This window comes from Helobdella robusta (assembly GCF_000326865.2).
Source record: "Helobdella robusta unplaced genomic scaffold HELROscaffold_3, whole genome shotgun sequence".
Lineage (NCBI taxonomy): Eukaryota > Metazoa > Annelida > Clitellata > Rhynchobdellida > Glossiphoniidae > Helobdella > Helobdella robusta.
This window is the reverse complement of record NW_008704501.1, coordinates 3,373,253-3,394,667: the sequence shown is the minus strand read 5'-3', so window position 1 is coordinate 3,394,667 and position 21,415 is coordinate 3,373,253. Positions and strand designations below refer to the sequence as shown.

The window sequence follows — 21,415 nt, the reverse complement described above, 5'->3', positions numbered from 1 at the left end:
TAGCCGTTTTCACAAACGCTATCAAATTATAACTAATAACTAATAATTTAAACAACCAGGAATAGATGAGCTGCACCTATACTTTTTAAAGGAAATAAGACAGGAAGTAGGAGCCACACTGTGCGAAATATTTAATGACTCTTTAAGATCAGGAGATATATCAAGGGATTGGAGGGATTGGTGGCTATCGTCACGCCATTGTTCAAAAAAGGACGTAGAAACGAAACTAGTAACTACAGACCAGTTTGTTTAACCTGCATTGTATGCAAAGTATTAGAAAAAATTATCAAGAGAAATATAGTCGAGCACTTAAATTCTAACTGCATAATCAATGACAGCCAACATGGTCTTATGAAAGGACGATCCTGTCTATCTAACCTAATGGATTTTTTTGAAGATGTTTATGCTAACCTAGACCAGGATAACTCGGTAGACGTAATATATTTAGATTTTGCAAAAGCATTCGATAAGGTGCCACATAAAAGGTTATCGAAAAAGTTACAGGCATGTGGGGTAGAAGGAAATCGGCTACAATGGATAAAAAATTGGCTAAAAGATAGGAGACAACAGGTGCGGATAAAAGGAATAAACTCGAAGTGGATAGACGTAACAAGTGGCGTGCCTCAGGGATCGGTATTGGGACCGCTATTATTTGTGATATACATTAACGACATCGACGAAGGAATAGTCTCTAAGATTTCAAAGTTTGCAGATGATACCAAATTATGTGTGAAAGTTAACAACGATGAAGATGCAGAAATATTGCAAAAAGACCTAACAAGACTGTATCAATGGTCCAAGGACTGGCAAATGCTTTTCAACGTTGACAAATGTGCAGTCATGCACTTAGGGAGGAAGAACGCTAGATATGAATATAAAATTAGTGAAAGAGAACTACGATCGACAGAGGAAGAAAAGGATCTAGGAATCATTGTTCATCAAAGCACAAAACCGTCAAGACAATGTACAGCTGCAGCGGCCAGAGCCAATACGATCTTTGGATTTATAAGAAGAACAATGGTCAGCAGAGAGAAGCACATCATACTGAAACTGTACAAAACCCTAGTCAGACTTCATCTGGAGTACTGTGTTCAAGCATGGAGCCCATATATGCAAAAAGATAAGGAATTTTAGAAAAAGTACAACGTAGAGCCACAAGAATGATTAGAGGAATCGGAAAAATGGAATACAATGAGAGATTGAAAAAATGCGACTTAACATCATTAGAAAAAAGAAGATGTAGAGGAGATCTAATCCAAACATATAAATTGATCACGAACAGGGAAACAACACCATACTCGAGATTTTTCAGGCTAGTAAACAGTGATAAACTACGAGGACATAGATTTAAGATTTTCAAAAACTCAGATGGAAAAATAAAGAGCAGATTTTTCAGCAGTAGAGTGGTCAACGCCTGGAACGAGCTAAACGATGATGCAGTCTCTGCGAATTCACTCAACAGCTTCAAAGCCAAACTCGGACAGATAGGATATTAGATCTAATTAGTAGTAGTTCTTACACAGACCATAATCTTCTGAACCACTTTAAACCCCGTTAATAATAATAATAACAAAATAGCAAGAATGAAAAGAGATGAACTATAATGAAAAAAGGTATGTCTTTAATTGTCTTTTAAATTCAGCAATGTTCAATCCAGGCATTCTGAGGGCCGACGGCAAGCCGTTCCATACGACATTCCATATTTATATTTATTTATATCCATTGTTTCATTACCAAAATATTTAAAAAAATATCAACATTTTTGGTAATTGTTTTTGATATATTTGGTATGCATTGAAAGAATACAATTAGAATTAAATTTATAACGTAGCAATTATACGATAGATAGAGTGGTCCTCAGACAACGACACTTTAAAATTTAAAAATAGAGCTATAGCATAAAAGCATAACGTTGACCTGGAAGCCTTTGTGCCATTATGTACCCAACCGTTCTTGTTATCTTATTCGGCATCAGCGTATTGGTTCAACCAAAATTGTAGTCTTCTATTGTGTTGAAATAAGTAGGGTTGCTTATGCAAGCTTGTGAACATTTGGGCTTAAAACTATTATAGCTCCCCACAATGATAAGTGAAATTTTGTACAAAACCACTGGTTATAATAGCAAGTAAAATCTGTTACAAATTGTGGAATAGATAAAAAATGGTCGTAAACTTTATTTGAACCAATTTCAAATTTAAGTTGTCCCAAGGCAAATTTCTGACAACGGCATTGTACATAAGGTACAATAAATATTGTCAAGAAGAATATAAAATTAAGTAAATTTTTAAAGATTGACAAACACAAAAGCTGAAAACAATGTAATCGTTGTATTCATATTTATTGAATTCGATCTCAACATTGATGAATTTAGAATTAAATTTATACATATTTATTCAGAAGCATCTAAGTTAAATAAAGTTACACAAAATTCCAGCGCACGAACACACACCCACCCACCCACCCACACACACACACACACACACACACACACACACACACAAACACACATATATATATATATAATTAGGGTCATATATGTGTGTACATATATATTTTTGTATTATATACAAATTTAAAAATATATACCAAACATACATATATAGATCACATGATTGAAAGCACACATAAAGACTTATATAAACTCTCGTGTGCTATAACAATACATGTTATATGTATACTATTATTATATTTATATGTATATATATATAAAGGCTGGAAGGAGACCAAAATCGATGCAATATATGATTAAATCTACCGAATTTTTAGCTTTTAAATGTATTACGGCTGAGCTTTTCAATATTTCTAACAGTAATTTTACAATTATTGGATTGCATTTTTGGATGCGCTAATCACTCGAGATGAAAACTGCTTTAAAAAACTGTCTATGGAAAAGAAACAAACAAAAGGAAATGTTTACATGGAATAAGTGAGCGCACGGAGAAATAAAAACGCAACACAATTAAAGCATTTGTAAATAGAGCATTCACACACTCTATTTCAATAAGCGACCGTGGGGCAGAACCAATTGGAATCACCAGAGTAATAGTCAACAACAACTACAAAACAGCGGCTATCCAAGATGTCATCAACCGTAAACTACAACATTTCAATAATAACAACAACATACAATGCGAGAATTAAATTTTATACTACAGAAACTACATGTTATCTGCAATGAAAACATATGAATCTGTTCTAAGGAAACCTATATTCAAAAACGCGAAGCCTAGAAATACAGACGATAGAGTAAATCAGAGATTTTATTATCAAAATGCAAAAAACAGCAAACCTGATTGTAAAGAATTCAACCCTGGAAAGAAATCACCTGATATGTGTTAAAATGTCCTCTTGACGGATGCACTTGTCAGCAACACTCATATATTGGGATAGACAACTACATCCGTATCACGTCGCCTTACTAATTACAAAAAAGAAAGAGCCAGTAAAACTCAACTGGAAAGCATACATCAAACGATCCTATCACGAGTGATATTAGTAAACAATACTAGTATAATATACGGTAACAAGAACCGTATCATCTAAGAATTGCCAAAGCGATCTTTAGTGAGCAAAGAAAACCGCAAATTAACAAGCAGCAAAGAATAGCACCTTCATTACCATCAGAAGAATATCATTGAAAGACTTTACAAGCCAAGAGAATTAACAGAATAAAAATATAAAAAACAGACAGGACCAAGATATAATAAACGGACAGGACAAAGCAGAATAAAAGCACTTTGCATCGCAGAGAATTGTAAAACCTTGAAATATCCCTATATAAGATGATGAGTAAAATCGAAATAGGTCCTATACACTTTATCACGAACACTAATGATTTTCTTATTAATTTCAATAAATTGAATAATAATTATAAAATTACAGTTATGAATATTGAAAAGCTCAAACTTTCAAATGCTAAAAATTCGGTGGATTTTATCATATATATATATATATATATATATATATATATATATATATATATATATATATATATATATATGATATAAGTACATTTGAATTATATCCAACCTATATAATGTGATGACTGTTGCATGGATATTCGAATACATAATAAGTAGTTACGACGAGATATATATATTTATTTTGTATGCATGTGCCGATCATCAATACATTGGATGATAAAATAATTTGAACGTTCATCGTTCCAATGTCTGATGAATCTTTGAAAATGATATCACTGAACTCATTTAATTATTTTAGAAACTGTTAATCAAATTTTTTAAACCAAAATTAAACAGTACATTAGTTTCGAATCATTTCATAAAAATGTGCATATCTTAAAATCACCATTATAATTCGAGCCATGCAATTTAATCTGAACTAAAAGCATTCAATTGTGAATTCTTTCCTATTATATACACACATTGAATTGTTTTTTGTTTAACATTGTTATGGTGCACAAAAAAAATAAATAATCAAATTAAAATATCAGCAATTTATAAAAAAAAATCTAATTGACGTTACATGATAAAATAGACACATTCATTGAAATGTTGTTGACAAATAAATCTTCATAACCAACCAACATGAATGTTGAATGTTTTAAGAGTCTCTTCTAAATTAGGATGCAACAGACTTTACATTTTATAAAAGATAAAATGATTGAACTAAGGTCAAAGATCGAACCAACGAATGAAAATTATGGATGAATAAGAATAAAATGAATGACCACCATCACAAATATTGTAATGATTCAATGACTAACACACTTGGATAGGTATATATAGATATATATGAATTAACATTAAAAACTTGTCACTGTATAAACTACAAAAAGTCGGCATAAGAGCAAATCAATTAAAAAGCTTAAAATCAAAAAAATTATGACGACGTTCAACTTAGTCAACCATTACCATACATGGGACGATTTATGAAATGAAAAAATACATTGCAAAGATGGACATCCTGTACTATGATTTCAATATAATGATAACAGTGTAGATACATGATCGATACAAATAAACATGAGGTGACAAGAACAATGTATACTTAACCTATATAAATAAACCAATGCTTGCATTAATATATGAAATATGCTACATAATAATTCTTGTATAGTATAAATTAACTTGTAATAAACAAATCATATAAAGGTATGTACAGTGAATATGGATTTGTTTGGTAATTATTATTAAACAAAATTTATATGACGTGAATACACACTTAAATATATATGCATGCCTGTAATTAAACATCTAATCATTAAAATATACACTAAAAAAATAAAAAGCAATGGAAGAAAATGATAAATATGAATGTGCAAGCAGAGAGCTGGTGCACTGGACTAGAAGGTTAGTAACTTCTCTATTCATTCATACATTCAATAAAGCTAGTAAACAGCTGTATTAGTTATTAAAGCTATTGACCGATCGATCGATCATTCATTCGTTCATCCATCCATTCATTCATTCATTCATCCAATCAATCGATCGATCGATCAATAAAGTTCATTAAATCATTCATCTGACAGTTGTTTATCAAAATCACACACATGTCACTGCAACTCCTCAAATGGCTGTTCGTTATTACGTCATTGAGTTATTACATACATCATAAATTTCATGACAAACACATGGACGCACGCATACACACCCAAACACACACACAATTTATATATGTATAAATATATGATATATATATATATATTCTTACATATAAAAGTTGGACAAAGTAAAAATACGGAAAAAAATTTTCTTGACTAAAGAAGGTTTAAAGACAATTGTATAAACAGTAAAACCTAACTTAACATGGTAAAGTAATTAGTAGTTGACACTTGTATTGATACGCGTGGCGATGAGAACTGAATAAGAATCTAATATTTCCTGTTTCACACGCACACGCACGCACATACATAAGCACGCACATACATACGCACGCACACACACAATGCAGCAGCGAGAATGCGGATTGTTGTTGCTTTGGTTGGTCTGATGGCTCCAATTTGACAGTTTCACATAGATTAAATGAAAAGTTTTATTGCGGTACATTCTCGGTGTGAATTAATTTTCATGACACCATCATGTTGGGAGTCGCGAGAACCTTCTAATGTGAACTTTTGTGGAAATCAATCAAACAAGAAATAAAAACTGATGCAAGACAAATGCCTGCCTGCCTGCAATGATGCGACCTGCTAAGTTGTCCACGAGAATTAAACAAAATGGAAAAATGAAAAATTTGTTGGTTTTGGCAAAATCCATCATATTGTTCACCCTATGTTTAAAAAGATAAACTATATCAATAATAAATGATTAAATATTGTATATACATACATATACATACACACTTAAGCACACACATACACACACCTAAGCAGCCATAAACACACACGCACGCACACGAGAAATGAAAAATATTGACAATTTATTTGTTGGCCATTAACAGACTGAAATAATTCAGAGCGTCATTTAAAAATATCTTCATGTAAGAAAGAATCAAATAAATTTTGAACCGTCCATCTCATGCAAAATAACTGAAAAGTAAAAACAAGTGAGACATCTCTGCCAGTGTTATATTGTCTTTAAATAAAATTTATCCACAAATGATCGTGATTTTCATTATATCAAAAAAATTGTAAATTTTATAAAATAAATTTTCACACAATTTTAAACTTTAAAAATTTTCGCATATTTATAATTGAAAAGCAAAATTGAAGTAACGAACAAAGAAACAAATAGCAACATGAACAGAGAAAGTTTACAGGCGGTTAGCAGATCAAACATAACAAAAACATAATACACACACACACATACACACACACACACACACTCACACACACACACACACACACACACATATATATACATTGTACAAGTGAAATAGATGATGAATGTATGGAGAAGGTATTGATTTATCATTTCTTAAACATCAAAAAACATTTACATCAAGCCATTTAATTCCCCATTCACCCACGACATCAATTACATTAAAAAAGATAGGAAAATTTTGTAAAAGAAAATATGGAAATCAGTAAATTAGAAATGAATGAAAAATTTCAGCTCTTGTCGCGTATTTGAACGTAGGTGGTTGGCACGAAGCCTTCCTCAGAGTTGTTCAGTCTGCGGACTCTCATCCAGCCATCTCCCTGATCAAACTCCATAATTTGGAACACCTCGCCATCTTCCATTGATATGGAGCCTTCACTCGGCGCTTGTATGTATGTGCACAAACATTCAAACTTAAACTAGGAATCAATTTCAAACGCATATAAACAATCAACAACTTTAGCACTTTAATTCAATCAGCTAGAAAGTATAAAATTGAAACGAAACAGCAAAAAGTTGGATGAATTCAGATTATCAGTAAAACATTAATTAAAAATCTTCAGACTCTGTAGATGAAGCCTCACCTGTAAATGGATAAATAGCGACGCAGTTTCCCTGTGGTTTCTGGTCAATATCATCGTAGTTGTCGTCATCATCGTCAATGTCATCGAAGCTATCCTGATCTAACGTGCTCGACTGGCAGGATTCTCTGACGTTGTTGCTTTCATTTTTTTTGCTTCTGCTGTTACTGCATGTAATCGTGGTCAGTGATGTCCCGGAAATACTGTTGTTCCTTAATGCACTGTTTCTGCTGCTGGGTGAGGGTTGTAATACTCATTTCAGTAACTCAGCATTTATAGTTTGAAATCAATTGCTACGTTCAATTAGTTACTACAATTAGTAACTATCAATTATATTAATTCGTGCAATTATTATTAATGAATAACTGAAGAAACATTCTCTTTAGTTTCAACAATGGCGAGCACTGACCTGTTGTTGGAGCCGACCATCGGCGACCCGTGCAAACTGTTGTTCAACCTCAACTTCGGGTCACTCGCCACAACTCCATTCTCAGCATCTCTCAGATAATTCTACATGAAAAAATGAGCACGTGCTTCAAGCAACTGCAGGCAAGTCATATCTCATTAAAAACTTTATTCAATGCAAATTATCAAAGGTTTGAAAAATTATAGCCAATCAAGGAGCTAAAAAGTTAAAAGTGACAATAAAATCATTTATTTGCTCTCAGCTGCTGATACCATATTTATTTAGCTTACTTATATTTAGGTATTGAGCTTTTATCAACATCGCAAACATAAGTAAAAAAAAAACAAACAACACAAGCCTAAGATTATAACCTCAAATTTCTGAAGCTCAACTCTCAACCTGTCCAATTTCTGACCATTTTCTTCAAGTTGTTTAGAAACGGTGTGAGGGTCACCGAGAGCAGTGTTCTGCTTGTACACATCCTGCATCTTCAGCATGCCATCTCTGTGTAGTTAGTATAAAACGTTCAACAATGCCTGCCTACAGAAATATTCAACAGCGTAAAATAAGACAACGATAAAAATGGAGCACGAATTAACATTGCCTGAGAATCAGCTAATAATGCAATATTGTTACTGCATGTGTTCTGTTATTTGAGAGAAAGGAAATGCAAAATATATAATATATATATGTCCAAGTTTTGTTGTTTAGGAGCGTAAATATAACAAGCCTCCAGTCTGTCATGCAAGTTATATAAGTATGAATAATAATATCCTGTCAATGTTTAATATAGATGATCATCAGTTACTCTGGAAACAGCCAACATTATTCAGAAATCACCTCTCTAAATACATCTAATGCATCATTGCCTACATCAGTGCAACAACACTAAAACTTACAAACAACTTACCTCTCAGCAGTTTCCTTGGCAATAGAACTTTTGATGCTGTTGATTCGTTGACTTAACTTTTTTTTCTGCTGGTTTGGTGGTAGATGGCTGTAATCTTCTTTGATTTCATCAGTCTTTAAACAACAAAAGTGACTATCAACATTAATTTCATTTTAGCTTAATTTAAACGAAACAACCTTTTCATTTAAGTATGCATTATGCAATGAGTGCTTGTGTACAAAATATGTCAATGAAAATTATTTATTATTAATTTATTTAATAAATTCCTCTATTGAGTATCTTCCAGATACATCAACAACCAACACAAAAAGCATGCAAATACAAGTGAAACATCGCATCACACACATTGAACGTGATGGACGGAGATTACTTTGCAACCGAATCTGGTCACTGCAATATCAGTGCCAGGCACTTTACCGTAACACCATAGTGCTGCCCATCGAAAATTGATCACAATGTACTGATATATATACATTTGAGGTTAGGTCAACTTTTAATAAGCTTATCCAAAAACAGCATAGGGACAACCTACAGATTACGCATTAGGGTGAGATTTTGCACTTATCCAAAGATGCATGCAAACATCATACAATATCTGTGTACAGACAAATTAGAAAAAATTAGCTGAAATCAATGTTGATGGTGGTACAATGTATTTTAAGAAGCTACAAAAATTAAGGAAAGTAGCAAGAATCAAAAAAATCTGCAATCAACGTAATATTCCATAAAAATTTAATGATTTTAAAAGCAGTGCAGTACGAGTTTTTTATCACAATCCCAAATAAATTAGGAAAAAAACTAATTTTACAAATTTATTGACACTATGAAATTAATTTTCAACAATCCATAAAAAATTAACAATATAAGCGCAAAAATAGAAACAATTCAGAATGTAAACCATCAAATCGTTAGTGCTGTAAAAAATAAAAAACAATTTTTTTACAAGTACGGCTTTTGTTGCTTCATTCAAAAATTAGTAAGAAATGACTAATTAGCTTCATTCAACACAGAACAGAAACTACAACAATTTCCCATTCCTTCTGTAAATATCGAAAGCAAAATAATAAAAATTTTTAACTCATAAGGAAGCACCAATGCCAAGCAATACACCATCAGGACTTACTAAAATTCCAACTATCTAAAGGAGAGATGAATCAATTTATTTAGTAGATGCAATCAAAATGCAGTTAACAAATTGAAATAACAAAAACATTTCGTAAATTCCTGCCCTGATGTGAAATTAATACCATTAAAAATTTCTAAGCTTTCTAACAATTTTTCATTGCTTTTAATAGTTTAATAAAAAAAATTAAAAGATTGAAAATCAAATTAATATTGAACTTTTATTTTTTATTGCATAAAATAATAAGTGAATCTTGCTTCACATCAAACAACACACGATGGCTGTTCTAAAAAATTCCAGATTAACAATGTTCAACAAGCAGATATTGCTACAAAAACACTTGAAAACTTAAATATTTAATTCTTTCATCAAAGGTAAAATATCTACGAACAATAAACTAATAAACCCGAAAGAGAATGCATAAAAAACAATGAATATCATCTTATGAAAGACCTTTGAACTGGAGAAAATATTGAGCAGACGTGTTTTCCTCTTGCTTCTCATCGAGCCAGAGAAGGAACTCCTGACAATATCCATGCGATTGGAGGAGCCATGCTGTGATGCAGAGTTGGATGCAGAGGACTGAGGTGTGGATGCGTTTATGCGCTCCACAGATGTTTGAGGGTTGCTGAGATCTTCAAAGAATATGTCTTCAGGAGGTTCAAAACCAGATTTGTACTTGTCAATCACCAATTGTGAGTCCTGAAGAATGAAATTGAATGCAATGAATGGTTCTTCCCTAATAACACAGAGCAACATCACTGTCAAATTTACTTACAACGTAAATTTAAAAAATATCTGGATATGCATAACAAGAATCACGATTTATTGATGAAATGATAGCTGAGGAAATGAACAGGCCAGGATTGCAGGACTTTGGTTTTTTCTATTTGTGCAAGATGCGATTGGAAGACAAGAAGGATGCTGACTTTTAATAGCTCAGGTATGAGATGCATTGATTGAAATGCACGAGATGTGTACCTTGTGTTTGTTATGTTTATGGAGATCTCCAAATATATATGAAAATATGAAAAAATCAGAAAAAAGTGTTATAAAAGAAATTTAAAAAACAACGAAAAATGGAATTACTGATTTTTCAAAAAACAGGTTAAGACTCACTATTAACTCATAAGGGAACCAAATAATTATCAATTAAAAAACTCAAATAAGATTCCACAGTTAACTAAAGACCACATGTGACAAATCACCTCAATTATTTGGAGTGGAGATATGAAGTAAAATAATATGTTAATTGAGAAATCACGCAACGAACCACAGCAAAAGAAACAGACTCAGCAGCCTTGACCATTCCAACGATGCAGGTGTTGATGATGGGCATGACCTCCTTCTCAATAGTGGCACAACTCATCAGCAACTCCTGAACTTTCAACACCCTTCTCTCCTCCATCTCCTGAATTTGCTGTCACCAGAAAATCAAATTTGTTACTGTTAATATAATTTTTTACCACAGATTTGACAGAAACAAAATTGTTTTCAATTAAACTGCAGCATACATAATTTGTTTCTCTTAGACAAATAAATTAGCAAAATTTTTCGAAAAAAAATTACAAGGATAATTTTATGGTCATCATCAATCTATGGCATGATTTCGACTAAAATACAAAACACAACCAACATTATACCACACCACAACATAATCCTCAGATGACGTGCGTCATAATCAATCCAGTCAGCTAGGATTAGAGCCATGAACTACCAATGGTTATTAAACCTAATTTCATAAAATTTTAGTCAGCTGACTTTGGTTTGCTCAGCCTCATCCCTCAAGCATCCAACCAACGACATCGATAAGATCAATAAGATCTGCTACCCACTTCAAATATCAGTGGCATGTGATGGTGAAAATGCTGCCTTTGAAATTCATTTGTCTTCTGAAGTTCCGCAGCATATTCATTCTTGCAATCTTCAGATACCTGTTGCTTCTGTACCATGTTGTTGTAGGCCTGACATCCAAAATACCACGTGACTATTAAATTAATTTATAAACATTAATGAACATGAAAAATATTTCAATCTAAGAAAGGAAAGTAGAATGAATCTGAAAATAAATTTAAAAACTGAAAACTTACCAAAGATAATAAATATTAGATTGATAACAACAGTGAAAATAAATAAAAGACCATTGTGCAGTTGTTTCAAAGGTGCCTGTTTGCATGACCCAATCAATTTGCATATCATTATTTTATTAATATAAATATTAACTCTTATTAATAAAAAAAACTATAATAAATATAATTAGATAATTATTTTAATAATAATAATAATGATATAGTAACAATATATTATTATTTGTAGCATTGGTAGTACTTTTATTATCATAATCATTTAATATAAACCTTTTCATTATTATTACAATATTATAATAATCATTAATATTATACCACTGACCTTTTCCACATCAGCTCTGGACATGTGTTTGTCGGCATCAGCCTTCTTGTGGGCCTCCTGGGCCTTCTCTGCCTCCCTAAATGACTTCTCATACTGCTTCTTCGTCTGAGGTCATAGCAGTCACAAGATGAAAAAGTTGATGATGATGGATAGATAGATAGATAGATAGATAGATAGATAGATAGATAGATAGATAGATAGATAGATAGATAAGTTAATGAAAATATCAAATGTTTATTCTAGGACAAGTAACAAAGTAATTATTATCTGCAAACATGAACTTACTATTTCAATCTTTAAATAAACTAATCCTTTCATACATTTTCATTCAATTTTATTGAACAAGAACTACAGAGATAAAATAACCTTTACAATATCATTAACAATATTTATTCTTGTATTATTTATTGCAATTGTTAACAACCCGAAGCAACCTACCTTATCAAGTAGTTGTAGTTGGTTTTGTAACGACGCTTGCTGCTTCTGGCCAGCAATCAGGTGCTACATAATAAATTTAAACATTGTTAAACATGACTGTTACGTGCACTGCATAAATAAAGGCAAAAATACATATTAAACATTAAAAGTAATAAATGCTGCAATAATTTTTTCCGCATTAGAACATTATAAACCAGTTTAAGAACCAGATCTCGCTGCAAATGAAATTTTTGTTAAAAATGAAAATGAAATATGTACATTACATCAGGCAGTAAAAATCCCATCATCAGTTTGGTTAATGTTTATTTTATAAACACAAGAGTTCACTCCATCAAACGTTTACTCAATACTATCATCCCTAACCGTTATCATCCATTAAGAGCATTTACATCACCCATCAAACATTAGCATGAAATCACCATAAAACATGAATAGTGAGAAACTTTTGAAAACCAATACAGATTGAAACAAGAGTGATATGTCATCAAATGAGAACACATCCAAAAAAAACAATTGCGTTGTATAAACAGCAAAGAAGCAACATCAACAACATCAATAACGATGATGACATCATAAATATACCTTTTTCCTCTCTTGTTTAATTTGTTGCACCAGGGCTTGTAAATCTTTGATGGTGATGTTGATGAGGTTGTCTGCGATCATTTCGTGCTGGCCTGCAATGTCGTGCACCTCTGTTATCATACAACAGAACCCCTTCAAACTGGTCCACCTGGTAGGGAGATGTTAGTACTCAACAATCACGCCATCAGTTCTGAGAACTACCAGGAGAAAACCATTGGTGACACATTAACCAACAAATATTAATATTCATATTAATAATATAATTTAAAATAATTCAATGTGACAGTAAAAGATATTATTCAAACATTGCAACTAATATCAAGTGCCCATTTATCAGAGATCAAAGCTTAATCAAACACTGTTCACTGTCCTACTTAGTCTGAAGAAAAAACACCACAATTATTATTAATGTTCTTTATCATGATAAAAACAGAAAATAATTCACAGAGACGTAAACTATTTACATTTTTATAATTAGAAACACTATAGCACTGCGTAAAAATATTAAAAATATCGATAAAAATATTTCAAAATTTGCGTATAGACAACGATTAAAAGCATCCTTAACGGCATAAAAATCAAGACTTTCCTAGCTCAAATATAACAAAATTCAGATTTTTGCTTCACAAATAGCTCCAACCTCAGACCTATAACGATTTTGTTGAATTTTACATATTACAAACAATGTTCACCATTAGTATAGGCCAGTTATATTATTCATCCGGGGCATCATCGAAACCAGGTAGTTACTCTAGGATTACTTACCCAATTTCAAACTCGCTACATGTACAATTCCTTTCCTTAACCATTAATATTGAACTCATAATATTGAACTCATTAAGATCAGGCTGATGTTCTACACATAAAAGGATGCCAACAAGCTGCGTGAACGTCTTCATCGCCAAACAAGTGGAAGCGCAAATACAGAAGCAATGTAAAAAACATTCAGAATTTTCTTTACTATTATATTCATTACCACTGCAATTCTCACCATCATCATCATCAGCATCAGCATTATCATTACATTACAACTATAGTGAATCTATCATAATCATCATCAGCGTCATCATTAACATCAATGTAATGTTTATGTAACGTCAAATTATTTTATTTTTCACACAGCTTCGAGCAATGAACCATGTTGCATATGCATCCAGACATGTTATCCATTGGAAACCAATACAAACAGGCAGCTTGTAGTGATTCAGATTCAGCATACAATAAAAAAATTTAATTCATACAACGCAATTTCATTCATACAATCTGTGCAAAGTTCCCAACGATATAAATAATTTTATTACTCATCACCATCATCATCGTAACCATCATCACAAAGATTCTGTGAATATGATAAAAAAATATCACTGCATGAACAGGAAACACATTCGCACAGACATCCATAAGCACACGAACACACATACACATGTGAGAAACGTGTGTTTCTTCCTAGCATATCATCACTAATTGATGCATGTAAGCTATATTATTATATTATTCCTATCATATCAGAGAATCTTTCAGGATGAATGTTCATGTGTGTGTGTGTGTGTGTGTGTGTGTGTGTGTGTGTAAAAATTAAGTAAGTAACATCATGGATATATATAATTACGTAATATAATACTATTAACCAATATATTATTATATAATATCATGCAGTAAAATGCAAGTGACAATAAAATTAAAGAATTAATGAAATAGAGACAGAAGCAATCAAAACAATTAAAGCTGGTAATTTGTCAAAGTATATATATATATATTTGTAAGCACTCTTCAATTTAAATTGATATTTAAAATGTAAAATCACACAGGCTGTGTAAAAGAAATGAAAAATTACATCAAAATAATGCTCAACAAACAAACTCATGACCAAGTGTAGACATTATCCAGCATGCAATATAATACACTCCTTAACAGCGTGCAATATAATGGACTCCTTAATAGAATAATAACACTAGGCTATTCAGATGTTTTGTCTGTATAAAAGTTTAATAATATTATTTTTCTTGTGCATGCTAACAAAGTATTTATGTTGAGTAAAGATGTGTGTTCTGCGCGCGCGCGTGTGTGTTTGAGTAACTTAATAGCCACACAGTGCTGAACCAACTAATTGAGAGTTTAATGTCATGGTACCTAGTATGTCACTCATGCAATTCTAATGATAACATGTTCTTGCAAGACACAAACATAAGCATACATACATGCACATATACTATGTACATGTACATGTGTGTGTATATTTTTTTCTTGGTATCAATAATTACTGTCTCATGTACTACAGGCTTCATAATCTAATTCCAGATCACAGGCTCTGTAATATTATCCACACCAAAATAAACAGCTCATTAAATTTCTTATCAATGAATCAAAAATCACATTGAATAATATTGAAATATATAAAATAATGTAATTTCTATTTCCTATTGCTCACGTTATAAATGTTTGGGTCAGTTTACCTTTACAGACTTCATTAATAATCTATCAAATATCATTTCAAAGATAAGTATAAATATTTGAAGGATGAATGAAAAACGTATGTAATAACGTATCAATGTAGATATAATAACCAACACGTTAAAAAATACGTTAAGTGTTATCATCTGGACAACAACTACCTCACAGTATTTCAAACTGAAGTCTTGTCACATCTATCTAACTCAATGTTACCTCAGGTTACAAACATAGAGCCCAATTGAACAATGTTTTCGGTGATAATTATTATTATCATAGGTATAAAAATACACAGCATACTGATCGTGACACAGCATTTTATTCTACTAACACTCACTCCTCAAGTTATGCAACTAAACAATTCATCTGCTCAAACATGTACCTCACTGTTTATTGATACTTTGAATGAAACCAGCCTAGTAAAAATGGTACATTGAATGAAACAAGCCTAGCGAAGACTCTTGAACTGTTAAAAAATAGTCACAAAGCGTTGATCTGGATAGAGTGTTACACCATACTTAAACAAATGATGACTCTAATGAGAGTTGCAGAGACGGTATTCAACAGCAAAGATACACCTTGTCATCTAGTCATCTATCTCTATCATGTATCTGCCTATTTTAAGGGTTGTTTTCAGAGTAAGTGCACCTTTATGCTATGTTTCTGTCTATAGCTGATTACCAAATGTTGTCGTGCTATATAACGGACATTCATAACACTTTTTCCATTTTAAAAATAACGTTTTACAGTTATAATTTTTAAGTTTTCGAGACTGTTGGAAATGAATAATTACAGTGAAAACTAAAATGCAGGACTTTATTGTTAGCTAGTAAAAAGAATAAAATGCAGAAATAAAAAAAACAAATCATTGCATCAATAATCAAAAAATAATAACAAGGTAAATAACAGCAAAATAATAAAATGAAAAACAAAACAGGGACTAACTCTGCGTCATCTTCTTTCTTTTTAGGCTGAAAGTTCTTAACAAGTTTTCTGCAATGGTGGGAAAATATTTGTTTATTCATTCATTTTAATTAAACAAACCTTGCAAATTAATGAGAAAATTGTAACAACTACCGAACCATTGTGTGAATGACTTGCAACAACAATGAATTAAAAACTGGCCGTGATATCAAAGGTGTAAATACACCACAAGAATAGAACAAGGCTAGTAACAGTCACAACGAATATTAATAGAAAAATGGAAGTAGAAAATAAAATAAAATTTCAGTTTAACTGTTTGACATACAAATCGTTTCTGAGAATGGCTACACTGTCAAAATACAGTACAAAATATTTGTCTTAAGTAACCAAATCGAAAGTATAAAAAGTATAAAGCAAGAAGCAGCCTGCTTCATCACAGGCATCATTACATAATTCAGAACAGACCACGAAGCATTACATAATGCTGCTATGATAATACTTTGGATTTGTTTGTATTATAATGCAATGAATAGTCCAAACAATTTAACATAATTACGTTTTAATGAGTCTATGCAAACTTTCCTGGTTCTTATTACATAAAGCAAAATGAATCAATTTAAGTAATTTAATTTCAAATATTACAATGACAATAAAGAGATTGGGTGGGTATAATTAATATCCTTGAGTTCAATGAATTTTCCAAGTTACTTGGAATACTCTATCATGAGATTAAAATATTGATGCTCCAATCTTCAGAAAAAAAAGGTGAATTTCAATCTGCAAGATATTTTCTATATTTGTGTGACCAATTGAAAAAATGTATAATGATATGATTTCCTTATTAAATAGTTTCAATAACAGAACACTTTAACCCCTTCAAAATACTTGCCATCATTTTGACTGACTGATTGATGTTTCAGTGGGTTCAGAGCCATGCTCCTCTTAAAAATATTCAAGTGCCCAGCTATGTGAAAAGTTCACACTATCAAACACTCATGTCGTATTTACTTGCTTCTGTTAGTAAGAACATGCAGGCTCCATGTTTATGGTTGCTCAACAAGTTCCACTTTTCATGGGCAAAGGTTTCGGAGTTAAGAAAGAGGTTTTTCTTCCTAGCAGGCAATTAAGTTTAACATTATCAGGTTCATCAAAATTTGACAACATTTTTCTGCACCGTTTTTTGGTCTGTACAAAAATGAAACACCAACAAATATATATATAGTTGGATATAAAATGCAAGGCTCTCTATAACAACAAAAAGATTATGATGATAAGAAAGTAAGATAATACAGAAATACAAATGCAAAAGCAAAATGAAAAAAATAACACACACTATTCTAATTCCACCACCACTCAACACAGATATGTACAACACACACACTCACACATACATTGATGTGTGGTAAATGGCAGAAGATTAGAATCATATCAATGCACAAATCAAAAATATATCTCATAGTAACTATTAAATGTTATGTTATGCTGAAGTTTGAATTTTATATTCACACAGGCAGGCTCAAAGAAACCAAACATTTTGACACAACAGTCAGTGCAACAAATATGTAAATTTAATTATTCACTTGAGCGTTGAACATCTTCAAATCAAGAAATCTTTAACCAAACCACAAGAGATATTTATATAGGAAACTAAAGAACATGCTCCACATTAAATCCATTTAATATTGCTGAACATTTCAAGCCAACAGATGCCTGATAGAAGATAATAACAACAATTTTCCAGACCAAACTCTCCACTCAAATGAAATTTTACTATTATTTGAATAAGCAAAAACTTTAACTTATTTTCAACTCCACAAATATGTGAGGTTCTTATTTTGTAAAAAACATCATTGACATAGACATGGCTGACATAATGAAGAAACAGTTAAAGTAATATTTTTTATTTTATTCATTCGTTTATTTATTTATTCTAAAATAAAAAAAGAGCTAATTGAAAAGACATAAGCATTAAAAATAGAATAGAAATGTTTGCATGAGATAACTTGTGTATAGCAATCGTTATATTCTACATAGTTACAATTTAATTCATTTGAGAAATTATTAAATTTTTTATCTATTTTAATGATGTGATATAGTTAGAAGGTTTTCTTATACCATTTCTCCATTCAAACAACTGGTCAAAAAATAACTGCAAATAAAAATAACATGAAAATAAATGAGAAAAACATTTGAAATCTTGTTCATAAACACTCACAGCACAGCAAAAACAATCACCGCAAATTATCTATAATCACATGCAATCTGCCAAAATATTAACTCCTGAATAAGAAGGGGTTGATAATTAGAAATTAATTACAAGAAACATATTTGCTCATCAAACTGGTTAGAACAAACAGACGACAATAAACATCTAAACAGGAAGAAAAAACATATAAATGATATGGACAGAAAGAAAGATGCATGATTAAGTGGAGTTGGTTAATTAAATAATCCTTTAGCAGTCCCCTTTTTCAATCTGCAGAAGAACAAAAAACAAAACCCTCACATAATGTTCAGACTGTCAAATTAAATAATTGAAGTGGTGTGGATTTTACAGCTGACTGTTACAAATTTAGTTTTTTCCCAGAAAAGATGCAAAATAATTTGTATGTTCATTTTTTCTTGCATTCATTTTCAAAATAACATTTTGTCTGTGCCTAATAAGTGCCATCAAAATAAAAATTAACTTAAGATTAGAATTGAACAGATCAAACAGAATTAAGCTCATCCAAGGCAAGACAAGTTGGAGCAAAAAAATTGAGAAGATAACATTGAGAAATAAGTCACAAAAGCTATATAATAGAATAATAACAATAACAGTTATGAAATTTAATTAAAAACAGATATAATAATTTAGCAACAGTAGGTTACATCTGGCACCATCTCATGTCCAGACAGAAAGATGATGAAGTATCCACTACATTCAACGTTTTTTTTAATTTAGAGCAAAAGTGTCACAGGCAGTTTGTAAATTTCTTTTCATTAAAACATTAATTAAATCATAAATAAGCCATCCTACTGAAGGCAAGGTGGTGAAGTGTATAGATCCTGTGCCCAGATACAATATATTAGAACTTTTTGGGGATTTTAGATAAACAGGAAAACAACATTTATAAGAGAGACTTAATGTTGGAGACCTTCTTACTTAATAACAATACAAGTGCTTTGCTTATTTAATGAAACATGCATTATACATAAAGGCCACTACTTCAAAATGATAAACAAATTTAAAAAAAATTAAATAAATCTACATAATTGAAATTAAAAAACTTACCTGGAAAATTCTTAGATAATGATTTTATAACAGTGAAAAAATAATGTTGCTACATAGTTGAAAAGAAGTAAGATTTTGAAATAAAATGATAATAAGTAACTATAAAAAATGCAATGCTCATCCCATTTTTACTAAATCGCTACATTTAATTCAGTCTGAAATGTAAAAAAAATTAGTTGAAATAAACTACTTGAGTTTAGCTGCATATTCATTCTCCACCACACACCTCTCCTTAATGAACTGAGCAAATCTATCACAAAATTCAATTCCCTTGGATGTGTGGAATGCCAGGCTATCAAATTGATCCTGAAATATGTATAATCAACATTTTAAACATCCAAATTGATTCTGAAATATGTATAATCAACATTTTAAACATCAATGTTCTAATAGTTTAAAAGCTGTAATTTGATTAATCATTTATTACTAATTAATGATATACTTATACTTTTAAATGGTTTATCCAGAAAATAAAGTTTAAATAGAAATAAACCACAGTATAATATATAATATTTTTAATTTTGTGTTGTTGGTGGGTCGACAGTGAATGATGAAAAAAACTTAAAAAGAAAAGGAGGAAGCGGAGTCTGAGTATAGGAAGGCTAAGAAGGTTGCAAAACAGGCAGTGGCAACTGCAATGACGAAAGCATCAGATAGGTTAATGAAGGAAATGGAATTTGATGTAAGTTCGAGGAAAATGTTCAAAGTAGCAAAGCAGTCAATGAGGGATAGGAAAGATGTTATAGGGAATGGATGTGTTTGGGATGGATCTGGCAAGTTGTGCATAGATGAGGAGGAAAAAGCTCAGGTGTAGAAAGCTCATATGGAAAGGTTGATGAATGAAGAGAATGAGTGGGATGGAGATGTGGAATCCGCGGTCACACACGGACCTATAGAGAAGGTGACGATGGAGGAAGTAGAGAAAGCAGTTAGAGAAATGAAACTAGGTAAGGCGACAGGGGTTTCGGAAGTGGCGGCAGAACATATTAAAGCGAGTGGGGTGATAGGAATTGAAGTTATGATGAGAATTGCTAACAGTATGTTTGATGATGAAGGTATACCTGAGGATTGGCGACACAGTGTGTTGGTGCCGTTGTATAAGGGCAAAGGAGATGTGAGAGATTGTGGGTCATACAGGGGTGTGAAATTACTAGAGCACGGAATGAAGGTAGTGGAGAGGGTGCTTGAGAGGAGGTTGAGAAGTATGGTGACAGTTAATGAAATGCAGTGTGGGTTTATGCCTGGTAGGGGAACGGTGGATGCGTTGTTCATGGCGAGAATGTTGCAGGAGAATTATAGAAAGAAGAAACGAAGATTGTACATGTGTTTTGTGGATCTAGAAAAGGCTTTTGATCGAGTACCGAGGAAGGTCATTGAATGGGCGTTGAGGAAGAAAGGAGTGAATGAGAGACTTGTTAAAGCTGTGATGCAGCTGTATGAAGGGGCAAAGACAAAGGTGAGGGTTGGAAGGGGGATGTCGGACGCTTTTAGTGTTAAGGTAGGAGTGCATCAAGGATCAGTGTATCACCGTTTCTGTT

At 31.9% G+C, this 21,415-nt stretch overlaps 1 protein-coding gene across 1 annotated transcript in view; it reads right to left on the bottom strand.

The window, feature by feature from the left end:
- Window positions 1–7,012: 7,012 nt before the first annotated feature.
- HELRODRAFT_186418 (hypothetical protein) overlaps window positions 7,013–21,415 on the bottom strand; it is a gene marked incomplete at its 3' end in the record, with an annotated part of 17,588 nt that continues 3,185 nt past the window's right edge. The window contains exons 2-14 of the mRNA XM_009021262.1: window positions 20,068–20,183; window positions 16,625–16,672; window positions 13,232–13,379; window positions 12,650–12,712; window positions 12,212–12,316; window positions 11,638–11,766; window positions 11,076–11,222; window positions 10,256–10,504; window positions 8,680–8,792; window positions 8,141–8,273; window positions 7,739–7,743; window positions 7,367–7,596; window positions 7,013–7,167 (exon numbers count right to left, since the gene is read on the bottom strand). Of these exons, the coding sequence (XP_009019510.1) occupies window positions 7,013–7,167; window positions 7,367–7,596; window positions 7,739–7,743; window positions 8,141–8,273; window positions 8,680–8,792; window positions 10,256–10,504; window positions 11,076–11,222; window positions 11,638–11,766; window positions 12,212–12,316; window positions 12,650–12,712; window positions 13,232–13,379; window positions 16,625–16,672; window positions 20,068–20,183 (1,641 nt within the window). The remainder of the gene's footprint in view (window positions 7,168–7,366; window positions 7,597–7,738; window positions 7,744–8,140; window positions 8,274–8,679; window positions 8,793–10,255; window positions 10,505–11,075; window positions 11,223–11,637; window positions 11,767–12,211; window positions 12,317–12,649; window positions 12,713–13,231; window positions 13,380–16,624; window positions 16,673–20,067; window positions 20,184–21,415) is intronic.